Genomic DNA, 20,420 nt, shown 5'->3' with positions numbered 1-20,420 from the left:
GTTGGTACATGTGCCTCACAATACAAAGGTCCTGAGTTAGATCCTGGGCTCTGGATCTTTCTGTGCGGAGTTTGCATGTTCTCCCCGTGACTGCGTGGGTTCCCTCCGGGTACTCCGGCTTCCTCCCACCTCCAAAGACATGCACCTGGGGATAGGTTGATTGGCAACACTAAATTGGCCCTAGTGTGTGAATGTGAATGTGAGTGTGAATGTTGTCTGTCTATCTGTGTTGGCCCTGTGATGAGGTGGTGACTTGTCCAGGGTGTACCCCGCCTACCGCCCGAATGCAGTTGTGCTCTATAAATAAACTTGCCTTGCCTAAAACCAGCACTTTAACTCAACAGCAATTCAGCACACTTACACTTTAGCACTTTTCTATCTGCTTTAAGCACTGTAACTACTATGGTGACTTTATTATTAATCTGTCCTTGGATGCGGTCATGGAGCAACCTACTGTTTTATATGGGTCTCCATTTCATTTAATATCTATAACTACATCTGAAGTCTGTCTATCTTACTGTTCCGGTTTTGTCTGAAGTTGGTGCTGTCTTATTTTTAAGTTTTTTCTGGTACTTATTGTTTTGCACCAACAAGCTCTACATCTGAGTTTATATATTTTATTGTATTGTTTAGGTATAATGTTGGTGGCGTCAACCTGCTGGGGACTACGGATGGAAATTAGCGTTTGACTACAGTCTGACACATTTACATTGTATATGTTCATTGATGTGCATTGTGCCATTAAACAAATAAAGTATCAATATCAGTATAGTTATTGCAGCATTATTGCAGAACATGCAAAAAGTGTGTTTTGTGTTGTAATGTTGATAATCATAATTCCGAGGGTGCTTAAATGCAATTTAGCTCTTTGTAACCGTCATTGGTGCATAATGAGAAAGTGCTGTGTTGTTGCTGTTGTAACAACTGGCTAGCTGTGTTATGAGGGCTACCATTGGAGTGTTAAGGTCAGCATGTAAGTTTTAAAAGAGAGTCAGACTGTGCTTTTGTAGGGACGCTACATTACTAACAATATATTACTTGTACAATATCACTACTACTACATTACCAACAATATGTTCTGTACAATATCACTAATACTTCATTACTTACAATATGGTACTTGTGCAATATCACTACTACTACAATACTTACGAGACGTTATTTGTAAAATATTACTACTACTACATTACTTATAAGACGTTACTTGAAAAATATCACTACTACTACATCTCTTACAAAATGGTACTTGTACAATATCACTTCTACTACAATACTTACTTGTAGGAGGCTGAGTGCATTCATTTAGCACCAAATTGAGGCACTGGTGCTATTATGGAACAAGGTTTGTTTGCCTACCCAAGGCTGCCTTAACGGACGGGCTTACTAATCAGGGGCCCCCGACTTTCACGGCGGAATGCAATGATTGGTGTTCATAGCTGTCAATCACAAACAGCTCAGCTTTGTCTAACGATTGTGTACACTCTCTCTCTCTCTCTCTCTCTCTCTCTCTCTCTCTCTCTCTCTCTCTCTCTCTCTCTCTCTCTCTCTCTCTCTCTCTCTCTCTCGGCTGCGTTGTTTTTTCCTACTGCTACGAGCGGGTTTGGAACCCACATCGAGTAAAACATAGTAAATGGGCTCCGAGGTGGGATGGCATAATGTAATTTAATTTGAGTATAAACGTAACATTGAGCCTGTTACGGCATAGATGATGTAATCATAAACAAAATTATTTTTTAAATGGGTGATATTTTTGCATTGTTGCTGTTCTTTTGTTTGTATCTATTATTATCATTATTAGTTATTATTATTTTATTGGTTTTTCAAACAGTGTTTTGTATTATAATATCTATTGGATTTTACCAGCCGTATACCGCATTATTACCCACATGACCCTATTGACCCAACGTTTTCCAGGTCAAGGACCTCTAAACTGATTGAGAGATGGAGCAGGCACACTCTCAAACATGTAGTACTCAATGTCAGATCGTTAAGTAACAAATAATTTCAAATTAATAATCTTATTTCCTTTTACAATAGGTAAAAAATGGATGAATGGATGGCATTTCGATTTCAAGTTTTTAACTGTGACATTGTTCTACAAAAAAATGCAGTTATGATTGAAACTACTCACTTCAACTATGTGTTTGAGACATGACAAAACCAGAGAGGTGGGGGTGTTTGTGCAATGGTCAGGGACAATAATCACAATCACAAATTGTCATTTGTTTTTGTTTTTTCATCATTTGAATATGTGTCATTCAAAATGGAAATAAAACAATAATCCATACTCTATATCACTATTTACAAACCACCACAACATTCTAATGCAATTATTGGGGATTTTATGTAATTACTTTCAAGGGATTTAATTACAAGGGAATTAATTACAAGGGACCTAAATGTGCATGTGGATGAAGCTAAAGACAGGCACGCTAAAGAACTTAGTGCTGTCCTTGAAATGTTTGGTGAAACTCACCATGAGAATGAGCCCACCTACAGCAGAGGCCACACTCATGATTTGATCATTACTAAAAACCTTGCTATCTTAAACATCAATGTTGTCAATGCTGCTTTATCATATAATTTTTGTGTTTTATTTGACCTATTTATTAGACCCAAACCAGCAGTTGGGTCTCCAGTTGTTCAGAGAAGACTCAAAATGACAGCATACAGACACCGTTTGTGGAAAGGATTTGATTAAAAAACACACTGTATTCTAATGTTGATGATCTGTTAAAGGCCTACTGAAATGATTTTTTTAAATTTAAACGGGGATAGCAGATCCATTCTATGTGTCATACTTGATAATTTCGCGATATTGCCATATTTTTGCTGAAAGGATTTAGTAGAGAACATCGACGATAAAGTTCGCAACTTTTGGTCGCTGATAAAAAAGCCTTGCCTGTACCGGAAGTAGCGTGACGTCACAGGTTGAAAGGCTCCTCACATTTCCCCATTGTTTACACCAGGAGTCACCAACCTTTTTGAAACCAAGAGCTACTTCTTGGGTACTGATTAATGCGAAGGGCTACCAGTTTGATACACACTTAAATAAATTGCCAGAAATAGCCAATTGGCTCAATTTACCTTTAACTCTATGTTATTATTAATAATTAATTATATTTATCCTTGTGGAAACACTGATCATCTTAATGATTTCTCACAATAAATATATATAGAAACAGATAAATATCAATATGCAACACTTTATTTTTATATTTTCTCTAAGTGCACATTTTTCAAATTGAACATTTTCAAATGATCACTTCTAAGACAGTCTTGTGAAATCACAATATCCCATTTTAACTAGCTAGCCACTAACATTTTTTAACAAATCATGAATTACTTTGCACCATGTTTGTACAAATAATAACTCATGTAAAATACAAAAGTCAACTCTCAAATGTTTAAATAAATCATGTCACACTTTGAACTGGACACCAAATCTGTTATCTGTTTCTTTGTCAGTTAGTGAAGACCAAGTCTTTCAAATATTTTCTTGGATTTTCAAATTCTATTTGAGTTTTGTCTCTCTTAGAATTAAAAATGTTGAGCAAAGCGAGACAAGCTTGCTAGTAAATAAATACAATTGAAAAATTAGAGGCAGCTAACTGGTAAGTGCTGCTATTTGAGCTATTTTCAGAACAGGCCAGCGGGCTACTCATCTGGTCCTTACGGGCTACCTGGTGCCCGCGGGCACCGCGTTGGTGACCCCTGGTTTACACCAACAGCGAGAGCGATTCAGACCGAGAAAGCGACGATTACCCCATTAATTTGAGCCACGATGAAAGATTCGTGGATGAGGTACGTGAGAGTGAAGGACTAGAGTGCAGTGCAGGACGCATCTTTTTTCGCTCTGACCGTAACTTAGGTACAAGCTGGCTCATTGGATTCCACTCTCTCTCCTTTTTCTATTGTGGATCACGGATTTGTATTTTAAACCACCTCGGATAATATATCCTCTTGAAAATGAGAGTCGAGAACACGAAATGGACATTCACAGTGACTTTTATCTCCACGACAATACATCGGCGAAGCACTTTAGCTACAGAGCTAACGTGATAGCATCGGGCTTAATTGCAGATACAAACAAAATAAATAAACCCCTGACTGGAAGGATAGACAGAAAATCAACAATACTATTGTGGGAGGGGGTTGTGATTAGCGCACTGCAAGAGTGAAAGTCAACGCCTCCGTCCACGGGGCTGGAACAAAGCGCCATCAGACGGGGGCGGGGCATGTGCTGACTGCGACACACAGCTGGCAGATGATTGGATTACACAGGTGGTACGTGTGAGACTAATCATCTGTCTTTAACAGTGAGCGGCTGGGTGCAGGAGAGGGGTCGGGAGAGAGACTGAAAAGTCCTGGAAGAAGACTTTGTGTTGGATGGTTGTGTTGAAAAACATTAAACCTGTTGTCAAACCTGTACTTTGACGTGCATCTGTGGAACCGCAAGACATCGACTTCTACATCTGGCGCCCAACAAAAAAAAACAAACAAACAAACAAAAAAAACAAACAAACAAAAAAAAAAAAGAGACAATGTCAACGCCGAGCCCAATAGCGGCGCTGGGGCAGCTTCTAGCAGAAGTGTCCACGGCAAACCATCGCCAAAAGGAGGCGATGCAGGAGCAGATAGCGCAGCAGAGCCAGATACTGCGAGCACTGACCGAAAGGACCGGAGCGGGGGCACCCGCGGCAGCAAAGCCAGCATTGGCGGCCGTGGGGATGCACCGGATGGCGGAAGCGGAGGACCCACAAACATTTATGGACATGTTTGAGGCCACGGCGGGAGCTTGTGCGTGGCCGGAGGAGGAGTGGGCTGTGAGGCTGTTGCCGCTGCTTGCGGGAGAGGCGCAGCGTGCGGCGCTCAGTTTGCCACCAGCGTCCCGGGTAAATTACCGGGACATGAGACGAGCGGTGCTGGACAGGACGGGCGGCACGAAGGAGGATCACAGGCGCCGGTTCTGGGCAATGAGGCTGGGACAGGAGGAGCGGCCGTTCGCACTGGGGAAGCAGCTGAGGGACGCAGCGACACGATGGCTGCAACCCGGACAGGTTGGTGACGTGATGGAGATGATAATATTGGAACAATTCTTGGAGGCAATACCGGCGCAGACATCCGCGTGGGTCCGCTACCACCGTCCTCAGGACTTGGCAGCGGCAGTGGCGTTGGCGGAGGATCACCTGGCAGTTCACCGTGAAAGGAGGAAGGAAGAGAAGGCCACGGAAGCAGCGGAGCGTCCAATTCTGCCGCCGCGCAGGTTGCGTGTGCCGCCGGCCGAGGGAGCCCAGCCGTGGCCACGGCTTCGAAACAACCCTGCTGTGCTTTCTCTCCCTCAGCTCCCGGCCGCTGCCGACGCTGTGTGTCCCCTGCAAATTGCGCCTCGAATGCCTGGGCAGGCGTGCTGGAGGTGTGGACGGCTCAGACACCTGCAGCGAGAATGTCCATCAATGGAAGTGGGGCAGGTGATCCGGGTTGCCGACCCTTCGGTGCCCTCCCCCGGGCCAGGAGAGACATACTATGTACCGGTAAGGATACAAGGGAGTACACACCGGGCGATGATGGATTCGGGCTGCGAGCAGTCCATGATCCACCAGAATCTGGTTCGACCCGGGGCATTGAGAAAGGTTACACGGGTGCGGGTTAAATGTGTGCATGGGGATATTCACGAGTACCCTATCGTGCCGGTGGAAATTTTTTTCAAGGAGGAAAAACATAGTGTTAAGGTGGCTGTAAGTTTGCGCCTAGCGCACCCCTTAATCTTGGGAACAAATTGGGCGGGATTTAATGGGTTAATAAAGCAGTGCGCAGGGGTGCGTTCACGACCGGTAGGAAAAGGGGATAGCCGCGCTGTTCTCATCGGCGACGCGAGATTATCCGACGCTGCCGAAGGGGAGGGGGAAGGGGAGCCGGCGGGGGCTTCGCAGGAGGTTCCCCGGTCCCCCAATGGCGCCCCATGGATGATTTTCCACTCGAGCAGTCTCGGGATGAAACTCTGCGCGCGACCTGGGACCAAGTGATAACAATTGATGGGCAGCGGGTTCGCCCGGGGACAGCGCGGGATTTCCCTCACTTTGCATTGATTAGGGACAGATTATACAGAGTGAGTCGTGACACTCAGACAGGGGAGGGAATCACCCAATTGTTGGTGCCGAAAGGCCGTCGGGAAGTGATTTTCCAGGCGGTACATTTTAACCCGATGGCCGGTCACATGGGGTAAGATAAAACACTCAATCGGATAATGGTCCGGTTCTATTGGCCAGGCATTCGGGCAGATGTGCGCCGCTGGTGCGCGGCTTGCCCGGACTGTCAACTAGTCAACCCCGCGGCCACCCCTAGAGCCCCTTTGCGGCCATTACCAATCATAGAGGTCCCATTTGAGCGAATTGGCATGGACCTCGTCGGACCATTTCACCCGAGCACCCAGGGATATCGCTTTGCGCTAGTCCTGGTGGATTACACAACGCGCTATCCCGAAGCAGTGCCGCTGCGCTCCATCTCTGCAAAGAGTGTCGCGCAGGCACTGTTTCAAGTTATCTCCCGAGTTGGAATCCCGAAAGAGATTCTGACTGACCAGGGCACGTCCTTTATGTCACGCATGTTAAAGGAGCTGTACGGATTATTGGGGATCAAATCCATTCGGACCCGCGTTTACCACCCACAGACTGATGGGCTGGTAAACCTTGAAATCCATGATCAGGAAGTTCGTACACGATGACAAACCAAATTGGCATAAATGGTTGGATCCCCTGTTATTTTCAGTGCGGGAGGTTCCTCAGGCCTCAACAGGATTTTCTCCATTTGAGCTGTTGTTCGGCAAGAAGCCGCGCGGGGTACTGGACCTAGTTAAAGAAAGCTGGGAGGAAGGTCCAAGCCCCAGTAAAAACGAAATTCAGTACGCCATGAACCTGAGAGCAAAACTCCACACATTGGGGCACTTGTCACGTGAGAATTTGCTCCAAGCCCAAGAACGTCAGCAGCGCCTGTATAACAGGGGGACACAACACAGACAATTTTCACCGGGAGAGAAAGTACTTGTATTACTCCCTACATCCAGCTCCAAATTACTCGCCAAGTGGCAAGGACCGTTTGTGGTCACACAACGAGTAGGTGACGTGCATTACGAGGTCGAGCGGTCTGACCGGGGCGGGGCAACACAAATCTACCACCTCAACCTACTAAAAGGTTGGAGGGAAGCGGAGCCTGTCTCTATGGTGACGGCGATAGCGGAGGGCGAGGAGCTGGGGCCGGAGGTTCCCCCCTCCCCCCGGCCCTTCCCTCTCCGCTGTGATAATCATCTGACGCCGTCACAGAAAGCAGATGTGGCCAATTTGCAGCAACATTTGCTGACATGTTCTCCCCCCTGCCAGGTCGCACGAACCTCACCCAGCATCACATAGAGACCAGCCCAGGCGTGACGGTGATGTCTCGGCCCTATAGGCTGCCCGAACACAAGCGCAAAGTAGTTCGGGAGGGATTAAAAGCCATGCTGGAATTGGGGGTAATAGAGGAGTCACACAGTGCATGGTGCAGCCCCATAGTTCTGGTAGGGAAGAAAGATGGGTCTGTGCGATTCTGTGTGGACTACCGCAAGGTAAATAATGTGTTACGTTTTGACGCCTACCCGATGCCCCGGGTCGACGAGCTCCTGGACCGGTTATGCACTGCTCGTTTTTTCACGACACTGGATTTGACTAAGGGCTACTGGCAGATTCCCTTATCTCCAGAGTCTAAGGAAAAAACGGCATTCTCCACTCCGGAAGGTTTATACCAATTTGTGACCCTTCCGTTCGGCTTGTTCGGTGCGCCTGCCACATTTCAGAGACTCATGGACCGGGTACTGCGGCCCCACGCGGCATATGCTGCCGCCTATCTGGATGATGTCATCATCCAGGGGAACAACTGGGCGGAGCATGTGAAGAGGGTGGGGGCGGTGCTCGAGTCCCTGAGGTGGGCGGGGCTCACCGCCAAAGTGCACGGTTGGCCGGAGGGAGGCACAGTATCTGGGGTACCACTTGGGGGAAGGTCAGGTGCGGCCTCAGATAGACAAAACCGCGGCAGTTGCGGCCTGCCCGACCCCGAAGACGAAAAAGGAGGTGAGGCAGTGTTTGGGGCTGGTGGGCTACTACCGGAGGTTCGTCCCCCGGTTTGCGGACCTGACCAGCCCACTAACTGACCTCACCCGAAAAGGTGCCCCAGATCTGGTCCAGTGGACGGAGCAGTGTCAGCAGGCATTCGAGAAGGTGAGGAAAGCACTTTGCGAGGAGCCGGTGCTGCACATGCCTGATTTTTCCCTCCCATTTTTGTTGCAGGCGGACGCGTCGGGCAGAGGGCTGGGAGCTGTTTTGTCCCAGCAGAAGGAGGGCAACGACCACCCCGTCCTGTACATCAGCAGGAAACTCTCAGAAGGAGAAAGCAGATACAGCACGGTGGAGAGGGAGTGCCTCGCCATCCGGTGGGCGATCGGTGCCCTCCGGTACTACCTGCTGGGACGCCTGTTCAGCCTCTGCACGGACCTGTTGTCAAACCTGTACTTTGATGTGCATCTGTGGAACCGCAAGACAGCGACTTCTACAACTATTAAACCATGGACCTGTAACTACACGGTTAATGCTTTCCAGTCTGGCGAAGCTTAACAATGCTGTTGCTGACGACGCCATTGAAGCTAACTTAGCAACGGGACCTCAAAGAGCTATGCTAAAAACATTAGCTATCCACCTACGCCAGCCAGCCCTCATCTGCTCATCAACACCCGTGCTCACCTGCGTTCCAGCGATCGACGGAGCGACGAAGGACTTCACCCGATCATTAATGCGGTCGGCGGCTAGCGTCGGATAGCGCGTCTGCTATCCTAGTCAAAGTCCTCCTGGTTGTGTTACTGCAGCCAGCTGCTAATACACCGATCCCACCTACAGCTTTCTTCTTTGCAGTCTTCATTGTTCATTAAAGGCCTACTGAAATGAATTTTTTTTATTTAAACGGGGATAGCAGATCTATTCTATGTGTCATACTTGATCATTTCGCGATATTGCCATATTTTTGCTGAAAGGATTTAGTATAGAACAACGACGATAAAGATCGCAACTTTTGGTATCTGATAAAAAAAGGCTTGCCCCTACCGGAAGTAGCGTGACGTAGTCAATTGAACATATACGCAAAGTTCCCTATTGTTTACAATGATGGCCGCATGAAGTGAGAGAGATTCGGACCGAGAAAGCGACAATTTCCCCATTAATTTGAGCGAGGATGAAAGATTTGTGGATGAGTAAAGTGCAAGTGAAGGACTAGTGGGGAGTTGAAGCTATTCAGATAGGGAAGATGCTGTGAGAGCCGGGGGTGACCTGATATTCAGCTGGGAATGACTACAACAGTAAATAAACACAAGACATATATATACTCTATTAGCCACAACACAACCAGGCTTATATTTAATATGCCACAAATTAATCCTGCATAAAAACACCTACGTGTTTGTTATGCTAGCTCCTAGCTCCTCTGCTAGCTCCTAGCTCCATAGAACGCGCCAATACAATTCAAACCCCTGATCAACACATACAATCACTCAGCCCAAAAGACCGTTCACCTAACCCAAGGTTCATAAAGCTTATATATTTTTAAAAAGTTACGTACGTGACGCGCACATACGGTCAAGCTATCAAATGTTTAGCAGCCAAGGCTGCATACTCACGGTACCTGATATTCAGCTGGGAATGACTACAACAGTAAATAAACACAAGACATATATATACTCTATTAGCCACAACACAACCAGGCTTATATTTAATATGCCACAAATTAATCCTGCATAAAAACACCTACGTGTTTGTTATGCTAGCTCCTAGCTCCTCTGCTAGCTCCTAGCTCCATAGAACACGCCAATACAATTCAAACACCTGATCAACACACACAATCACTCAGCCCAAAAGACCGTTCACCTAACCCAAGGTTCATAAAGCTTATATATTTTAAAAAAGTTACGTACATACGCAAAAAAAAAGTTGCGCACATACGGTCAAGCGATCAAATGTTTAGAAGCCAAAGCTGCATACTCACGGTAGCACGTCTGCGTCTTTGTCATCCAAATCAAAGTAATCCTGGTAAGAGTCTGTGTTGTCCCAGTTCTCTACAGGCGCCTGTGTATCGAAGTCAAAAGTCCTCCTGGTTAGAGTCTCTGTTATCCGAGTTCTTCCATCTTGACTGCATCTTTCGGGAATGTAAACAAAGACGCGCCGGCTGTGTACTGTTGTTGCTGACTTCGTTCGAAAAATACGTCCATTTTGCACCGACAACTTTCTTCTTTGCTTGCTCAGCTTCTTTCTCCATAATGCAATGAACATAATTGCAACAGATTCACGAACACAGATGTCCAGAATACTGTGGAATTATGAAATGAAAACAGAGCTTTTTTGTACTGTATTCAATGGGGAAGGCATACCTCTGTTCCCCGGGCTACGTCACGCGCATACTTCATCCTCAGAGGCGTTTCGAACTGGAAGTTTAGCTGCAAATTTAAAATGTCACTTTATAAGTTAACCCGGCCGTATTGGCATGTGTTATAATGTTAAGATTTCATCATTGATATATAAACTATCAGACTGCGTGGTCGGTAGTAGTGGGTTTCAGTAGGCCTTTAAACAAATTGCAAAAGATTCACCGACACAGATGTCCAGAATACTGTGGAATTTTGCGATGAAAACCGAGCTTTTTGTATTGGATACAATGCATACTTGCCAACCTTGAGACTTCCAATATCGGGAGGTGGGGGGGGGGGCTTGGTCAGGGGTGGGGGTGGGGGTGGGGGCGTGGTTGGGGCGTGGGCGTGGTTAGGGGCGTGGTTAAGAGGAGAGTATATTTACAGCTAGAATTCACCAACTCAAGTATTTCATATATATATATATATATTTATATATATATATATATATATATATATATATATATATATATATATATATATATATATATATATATATATATATATATATATATATATATAAATACTTGACTTTCAGTGAATTCTAGCTATATATATATATATATATATATATATATATATATATATATATATATATATATATATATATATATATATATATATATATATATATATATATATATATATATATATATATATATATATATGTGACGGTCCACAACTGTATGTGGCAAAATGCAGCTCCACACTGCTGTCGCTTCAACATATCACTGGCACCAGGTGGATTATGAATTTTTTTTATTACAGTGTCCTGCAAAACAGTGCAAATTGTGAGACTGTGAGTCCACTTGGGTCACGGGATTATCAGTTGGAAGGCGTCACAGTTCTGAGCACTTCCCGCAGGTAAAGTACATACCACTTCTCGCCAGCAACAGGCGCTGTTGCAACACTTCATTCATAATTTAATCAAGCATAATGAACGTCTGTTTCTACACCGTTACATATATATATATATATATATATATATATATATATATATATATATATATATATATATATATATATATATATATATATATATATATATATTGATTTTATTATATAAATAAAAGAAATACTTGAATTTTAGTGTTCATTTATTTACACATATACACACACACGCACACACAACACTCATCTACTCATTGTTGTACTTGAAAGTACAATGCTTTGTTAAGGGTTGAATTGTCCATCCTCTTTCTATTCTCTGTCACTATTTTTCTAACCATGCTGAACACCCTCTCTGATGATGCATTGCTGTGTGGCACAAAAGTGCTTTTGTAGTGGATTGTCCGAAGCTTAAGCAGGCAACAAAAGTAGTTTAGTACAACAAATTTATTTACCCATTATCAGAAGTGCAGGTTGAATTAAGTTGTCCGTGCAAGCAGACACAATGTACTCCAGAGCACACAAGACACACACAAGCCAAAATCACCCTCGAATAGGAAAGAAATCAAATGAGCGTACATTCCCATTAGACATGCAATATAGGTCAAAGGTCAGAAATTCTACTACACTTTCATCAAATGCCCGAGAGTGTGGAATCTTCCATCTCTCCCTAGCATGTCCCAAAACCGGTCAATCCTTGCTTCCTGGGGAAGATCTTCCCTGGCAAGCAATTGGTACTCCAGTACTTGTACCCGGAGGCTGGTCAGGTCCAATCGCAGCTGCAGCAGACTTTTTTTTTTGGGGCGTGGCCTCCAGCTCCGGCTGAATACCGGGAGTTTGTCGGGAGAAAATCTCTGTCGGGAGGTTGTCGGGAGAGGCGCTGAATATCGGGATTCTCCCGCTAAAAACGGGAGGGTTGGCAAGTATGATACAATGTGTCTGAATACTTCCGTTTCAACGATTGACGTCACGCGCATACGTCATCATACATAGACGTTTTCAACCGGAAGTTTAGAGGGAAATTTAAAATTGCACTTTATAAGTTAACCCGGCCGTATTGGCATGTGTTGCAATGTTAAGATTTCATCATTCAATCAATCAATCAATCAATCAATGTTTATTTATAAAGCCCTAAATCACAAGTGTCTCAAAGGGCTGTACTAGCCACAACGACATCCTCGGTACAGAGCCCACATACAGGCAAGGAAAACTCACCCCAGTGGGACGTCAATGTGAATGACTATGAGAAACCTTGGAGAGGACCGCATATGTGGGTAACCCCCCACCCCCCTCATTGATGTATAAACTATCAGACTGCGTGGTCGGTAGTAGTGGGTTTCAGTAGGCCTTTAAACTCATGTACATCAAGTGTTGTAAATGTTTTGGATACCATTGCTGCTGTCAAGCTTAGAATGGTTAAATGTAGACAAAAGGTGCCATGGGGAAATGAAGACTTGGTTTGGGCTCAGAATAGGGAGTGTCGCAGAGCCAAACGGAAATTGCGTCAATCAAAGCTTCAAGCCCTTCATGATATTTACAAAGAAAAGTTAAATGTGTTCGACCAGACTTTGCGTAGAACAAGGGAAAAATACGGCTGTGAAATATCACAAACTGTAGTAACAATTCTCGTGTCCTGTTTGCTGCAATAAACAAACTCTCCAGTTTCACTTCCAATAGAACTCATTTCTACATCAAAGTGCAATGAGTTTGCAATACACTCTCATGATATAGTTCAAGGCATTACAAACACAATCATTCCTGGAAAACAAATCGCTACTCTGCAGTCAGTTTGTCAACTAGAGTTGGCACATTTCCCTCCATCACTCACTACATTTCCATGCACTAATTGAATCTGATTTTTTTAGATAGTTCGGTTTCTGTATTTTTACACCCATATGTGAAGTCCCAGTGTCCATGCACACTTGCTAATGCGTCTATTGGTCATACACCATGTGTCTCCCGTACACTAGGGGATGCTTATTTCCTTTAAGCAAGGATAAAAGTATTTATTTTCCGGTGGACCTATGATGTCACACTGGGTGTCTGTGGCTCCTAAGAAGTTAACAGCCAGGCTCTGTTGTGATGTTGGCTGTAATATTGACACAGATTAGAAATACTACGTCTCCATGCTGATGTTAAATAGCAGACAGTGTCAAAAAACGATCTTAGATTGCGCTACAAACATGAAGCCAGGGAATGTATCGGAGCGGATGCAGGTCCAATGCAAAGAAAGACCGGCAGCAGAGTTTTTTCGAAGGAATTTTCGGGTGGAGAATAATGGAACCAAAACTTTTGAATGTCTCCGAGTTCATTGATAAAGCGCTGTGGATTGATGGAAGGAGTTTTAAATCCGAAGGAAAATATTTTTTGTGCCACTGCCGATGCTGTTCCAGATGGGTGTTGCTTTGGTTAGAGTGTCCGCCCTGAGATCGGTAGGTTGAGAGTTCAAACCCCGGCCGAGTCATACCAAAGACTATAAAAATGGGACCAATTACCTCCCTGCTTGGCACTCAGCATCAAGGGTTGGAATTGGGGGTTAAATCACCAAAAATGATTCCCGAGCGTGGCCACCGCTGTTGCCCACTGCTCCCCTCACCTCCCAGGGGGTGATCAAGGGTGATGGGTCAAATGCAGAGAATAATTTTGCCACACCTAGTGTGCGTGTGACAATCATTGGTATTTTAACTTTAACTTTTGTTCTGGACTATCTAGCCAGTGGAATACAGAGTTATTTTAATACACCTGCTTCATTCTCTTTCATCTCATTCGTATTTCGTTTGGGAGTCTGAATTTCCTTTGCCACCTTCTTAAATAAAGCCGTTTCCTTTTTCTACAATCGATGCTCTTTAAAATGTTGTATTCTTTTACTTTGTGAAGCAAATAAACAGTCTCCTCTTAATTACAATTGGCCTACATTTTTATTGACTGGTATCTGCTTCCAGGTTGTATCCCGCGCAATGGGACTGCCACATGCGCAATACGAAGGGTCCTCTCCGGCAGTCGAGAGATCTGGTTTTCAAAGGCATAATCCGGGTGTGTTAGTCCAACTTTACAAAAACCAAACACGATTGGATTAAGGTGTTTCCATGGGTTGTAGGAGGCTTATTTAGAGTCCAACTATTTTATAAATTGGACTAACGTAGTGCATGGATACGTACTGATTGGCAAAACCTTTGAAGAAATCATCCACAGTCTGAGTCCATCAACATGCTGCCTTGGTGAGTTATCCACCAAGTCTGTGCTAAGCAGTTTGTTGCTACAATACACTCTCACTTCAGACTGGGACATTTCCAAAGGCCTTAAAAACTGCTGTCATTAAGCACCTATTAAAGAAGTATAGTCTTGATGCCACAGTACTGAACTATCAGCCCATATCAAACATGCCATTTTTGGTCGAAGTCCTAAAAAAAGTTGTATACCAACAGCTTAGTGAATTTCTCCTTTTTAACAATGTGTTTGATAGTTTCCAATCAGACTTTAGGCCCCACCATGGCACTGAAATACCTTTTATCATAGTGACTAATGATTTCCACCTGAACACAGACAAAAGTCTCTGTCTTGGTTCTGCTGGACCTGAGTGCTGCCTTTGACACATTTGACCATACTATCTTATTACAGAGTTTAGAAAACTGGGTGGGAATATTCGGTTCTGCTCTCAACTGGTTTCAGTCCTATCTAGATCACAGGACATAGTTTGATAAATTGGTAAATGTGTCTCTGACCAAATGGCTATGACCTGTGGAGTTATTCAGGGCTCGATTCTAGGACCCCTATTGTTCAACTTGTCCATACTGCCACTAGGTCAACTAATACACAGCTCCAATGTGTCCTAACACAACTATGCAGATGGCACTCAGCTCTACGTGTCACTGACGGCAGGTGAACGTCGGCCTGTGGATTTACTTTGTCGCTGCATCGAACAGATCAATGTGTGGATGCAAAACAATTTAATTCAGCTAAACAAAACAGAAATCATTGTCTTTGGCAGACAGAAGCAAAGATAAACTAATATTAGTCATCTTGAGACTCTCTCCCTGAAACTTAATAATCAGGTTACAAATCTACGGGTAATAATGGACTCAGACATGAACTTTCACAGCCACATTAAGTCAATAACACCAGCAGCTTTTTACCACCTAAAAACATTGCCAAAAATCAGAGGTATAAGACTAATGCAAGCCTTTGTCTCCAGCAGTTTAGACAACTGCTGGTGCCCAAGGTCAGGGTAAAATATGGTGAGGCTGTGTTTTAAGCTCCTAAAATCTGGAATAGTCTCCCTAAAGATGTCAGACAGGCCTCAAAGTTGGCAATGTTCAAATCCAGGCTGAAAACGCTTTTATTTAATTGTGCATTTGACAACTGAAAGTATTTTATCTAACACTATTATAATAGTTTTTATGATGTGTTTATTCTATGTTTTTAATTTGAATGATAATTATTTTCATGGTATATTTTACATTTTAATTCTGCCTTCTTGTAATTTTCTGTAAAGCACTTTGAATTGCCTTGTGTACGAATTGTGCTGTATAAACAAACTTGCTTTGCCTTGCCTATTTATATATATCCTGTGTAAAAGTGTGTCGTGAATAAAACTGATCTTAAAGGGATCTTGTTATTGTGCAATATTATGATATTTAAATAGTATAGTATAGCGCCATTAATTGTTAGCTGGAAATTTGCATTGCTAATCGCTAGCTAGAAACCAGTGCCGCTAATCACTACCTGGAAACTAGCACTGCTATTTGCCAGCCATCCTAAATACTCACCAGAATATAATGTTATAATTATTTATTCCTATTTTAGAGTAGGGTGGCCATGCCATCGTGGTTTATAAACTACACTACAGAATGTTGAATCAATGGTAATGTGTACTTTTTATTATTATTATTTTCTTTGTTGCTTTCTTTTTTGATGTGTATTTGTAATGAGTATCGAGGGTGAATATTTTTAAAATATGTTTTTAAAAAAATAGTTTATTCTGCCAAAAATGTTGACCTCTGATATAGCTCTAGGAAGTCTGCCTAGCAACAAGTGTCACACATTGTGTATGCCACACACACTATCATATTACTATACTGTATTATGTCTGCTGATAAGTACAATTCCTTTATTGTTCATATAAAACAGCACATTTCTCAAATATCACTTAAGTTCCATCTTTCTTACCTTCCCGGTGGATCGTACTCCCTTCCAGATGCAAAAATAGCAGATGATCCAAGCAAGGAGAAGGCACAGAGAAAGCTCCCATTGGATGTTTCCTAAAACCTCGATGCCAGGGGATATATTTAGCACCCGTCGTCTGTAAAGATCAGTATATCGTTACTGACTGGCAATTAATTTATGAAGACCAAGAGACACTTATGGAGATTTGTACCAAATAATGTTTTAAACTGCTTCTGTGACGCATTAAATTAATAATTTAAAATGATTTATACATCATAATTCACCAGTAATTGCAACCATGAGCAAATTTGAATTCAAAGTGAATATAATTTTTGTGATTTTTTTAATGGAAATGACGCAACCTAGTGACCAAAGTCTGAAAGAAGCTGTGTTTTGTTACCTCTTCATTAGTCATTATGTAGAACTTGGACTTGGACGTTTATGTTTCGCATAACAGAGCTATTTTACTTTTTTTTTTGGATAGTCGCTTAACATTGTCAGCAAAGTAGGAGGACATGCCCTGTCACCCTCTCACTTCTGCCATGAGAATGCCAAGTGAACAGCTCATATCATGTGACTCACATCCCCATCACTCACCAATGATTTGTCACTAAGAAAATAGCCACAAAGTCTACAAATAACCTTAGCTGGCACCTACAACAAACTTTTCGATCAGACAGCTCAGTTGATACCTGAGCTCGACCACTCTCGACTGAGACTGGCCGAGCTCAGGTGTCAACTGTAAATTTTTCAATGTATTTGTGGTGAGTGCTTTTGACAGTGTAATAATATTAACACAATATTCAAACTAGTTTTTCATTCTCTTTTGTCACATGCAATTGTATAAACAAAACTAAGTTGATAGTACACAATAACTAAATAAGATTAAGATTAAGATTAAAGTACCAATGATTGTCACACACACTAGATGTGGTGAAATTTGTCCTCTGCATTTGTCCCATCCCCTTGGGGAGCAGTGGGCAGCAACGGCGCCGCGCCCGGGAATCAAGCAGAAACTTCCACCTACTACTCATTTAAAGCCCCTGAAAGTTCTCCTTTGTCCAAGTACCGTAATCGTTCTCTGAGTTTTTAAACATGAACAAAAACGACAGAAAAATATTTTATGAAAATTAAAATATCGTTCCAATCACCCTCATATCCATTTCATATATATATATATATATATATATATATATATATATATATATATATATATATATATATATATATATATATATATATATATATATATATATATATATATATATATATATATATATATATATACACACTATTATATATATATATATATATACACTATTATATACACATACAGTATATATAAATATTTTTATATATATATATACTACTACTTTGTAGTTGTGTCATCGGATTTGCGGCCTCATGTTTTGGACACTCGGGTGAAGAGAGGGGCGGAGCTTTCTACCGATCACCACCTGGTGGTGAGTTGGCTGCGATGGTGGGGGAGGATACCGGACAGACCTGGCGGGCCCAAACGCATTGTGAGGGTTTGCTGGGAACGTCTGTCAGAGTCTCCTGTCAGAGAGAGTTTCAATTCCCACCTCCGGAAGAAATTTGAACATGTCACGAGGGAGGTGTTGGACATTGAGTCCGAGTGGACCATGTTCCGCACCTCTATTGTCGAGACGGCTGATTGGAGCTGTGGCCGCAAGGTAGTTGGTGCCTGTCGTGGCGGTAATCCCAGAACCCGTTGGTGGCCACCGGCGGTGAGGGATGCCATCAAGCTGAAGAAGGAGTCCTATCGGGTTCTTTTGGCTCATAGGACTCCGGAGGCAGCGGACAGGTACCGACAGGCCAAGCGGTGTGTGGCTTCAGCGGTCGCAGAGGCAAAAACTCAGACATGGGAGGAGTTCGGGGAAGCCATGGAAAACGACTTCCGGACGGCTTCGAAGCAATTCTGGACCACCATCCGCCGCCTCAGGAAGGTGAAGCAGTGCACTGTCAACACCGTGTATGGTGCGGATGGTGTTCTGCTGACCTCGACTGCGGATGTTGTGGATCGGTGGAGGGAATACTTCGAAGACCTTCTCAATCCCACCAACACGTCTTCCTATGAGGAAGTAGTGCCTGGGGAATCTGAAGTTGGCTCTCCCATTTGTGAGGCTGAGGTTGCTGAGGTAGTTAAAAAGCTCCTCTGTGGCAAGGCCCCGGGGGTGGATGAGATCCGCCCGGAGTTCCTTAAGGCTCTGGATGCTGTGGGGCTGTCTTGGTTGACAAAACTCTGCAGCATCGCGTGGGCATCGGGGGCGGTACCTCTGGATTGGCAGACCGGGGTGGTGGTTCCTCTCTTTAAGAAGGGGAACCGGAGGGTGTGTTCCAACTATCGTGGGATCACACTCCTCAGCCTTCCCGGTAAGGTATATTCAGGTGTACTGGAGAGGAGGCTACGCCGGATAGTCGAACCTCGGATTCAGGAGGAACAGTGTGGTTTTCGTCCTGGTCATGGAACTGTGGACCAGCTCTATACTCTCGGCAGGGTCCTTGAGGGTGCATGGGAGTTTGCCCAACCAGTCTACATGTGCTTTGTGGACCTGGAGAAGGCATTCGACCGTGTCCCTCTGGAAGTCCTGTGGATAATGCTCAGAGAGTATGGGGTATCGGACTGTCTGGTTGTGGCGGTCCGCTCCCTATGTACGATCAGTGTCAGAGCTTGGTTCGCATTGCCGGCAGTAAGTCGGACACGTTTCCAGTGAGGGTTGGACTCCGCCAAGGCTGCCCTTTGTCACCGATTCTGTTCATAACTTTCATGGACAGAATTTCTAGGCGCAGTCAAGGCGTTGAGGGGATCCGGTTTGGTGGCTGCAGGATTAGGTCTCTGCTTTTTGCAGATGATGTGGTCCTGATGGCTTCATCTGGCCAGGATCTTCAACTCTCACTGGATCAGTTCGCAGCCGAGTGTGAAGCGACTGGGATGAGAATCAGCACCTCCAAGTCCGAGTCCATGGTTCTCGCCAGGAAAAGGGTGGGATGCCGTCTCCGGGTTGGGGAGGAGACCCTGCCCCAACTGGAGGAGTTCAAGTACCCAGGAGTCTTGTTCACGAGTGAGGGAAGAGTGGATCGTGAGATCGACAGGCGGATCTGTGCGGCGTCTTCAGTAATGCGGACGCTGTATCGATCCGTTGTGGTGAAGAAGGAGCTGAGCCGTAAGGCAAAGCTCTCAATTTACCGGTCGATCTACGTTCCCGTCCTCACCTATGGTCATGAGCTTTGGATTATGACCGAAAGAACAAGATCACAGGTACAAGCGGCCGAAATGAGTTTCCTCCGCCGGGTGACGGGGCTCTCCCTTAGAGATAGGGTGAGAAGCTCTGCCAGAGCTCAAAGTAAAGCCGCTGCTCCTCCACATAGAGAGGAGCCAGATGAAGTGGTTCGGGCATCTGGTCAGGATGCCACCCGAACGAGATGTTTAGGGCATGTCCAACCGGTAGGAGGCCACGGGGAAGACCCTGGACACGTTGGGAAGACTATTTCTCCCGGCTGGCCTGGGAACGCCTCGGTATCCACCGGGAGGAGCTGGACGAAGTGGCTGGGGAGAGGAAAGTCTGGGCTTCCCTACTTAGGCTGCTGCCCCCGCGACCCGACCTCGGATAAGCGGAAGAAGATGGATGGATGGATGGATATATATATACATACAGTATGTATACATCTTTATATATATATATATATATATTTATATATATATATATATATATATATATATATATATATATATATATATATATATATATATATATATATATATATATATATATATATATATATATATATATATATATAGGGCTGCAACTAACGATTAATGTGATAATCGAATAATCTGTCGATTATTACTTCGATTAATCGATTAATAATC

At 44.0% G+C, this 20,420-nt stretch overlaps 1 protein-coding gene across 3 annotated transcripts in view; it reads right to left on the bottom strand.

Moving 5' to 3' along the window:
* The window catches only part of LOC133652704 (sodium- and chloride-dependent GABA transporter 2-like), a 105,099-nt gene that overhangs the window by 43,239 nt on the left and 41,440 nt on the right, over positions 1-20,420 (bottom strand). For all 3 annotated transcript variants that reach the window (XM_062051730.1, XM_062051740.1, XM_062051747.1), the window contains one exon: positions 16,532-16,664. In XM_062051730.1, coding sequence (XP_061907714.1) covers positions 16,532-16,664 — 133 coding nt within the window. The remainder of the gene's footprint in view (positions 1-16,531; positions 16,665-20,420) is intronic.

This window comes from Entelurus aequoreus, linkage group LG01, assembly GCF_033978785.1.
Source record: "Entelurus aequoreus isolate RoL-2023_Sb linkage group LG01, RoL_Eaeq_v1.1, whole genome shotgun sequence".
NCBI classification, from domain to species: domain Eukaryota; kingdom Metazoa; phylum Chordata; class Actinopteri; order Syngnathiformes; family Syngnathidae; genus Entelurus; species Entelurus aequoreus.
Note: the sequence above shows the minus strand (reverse complement) of the source record. Positions and strands in the feature narration are given on the sequence as shown.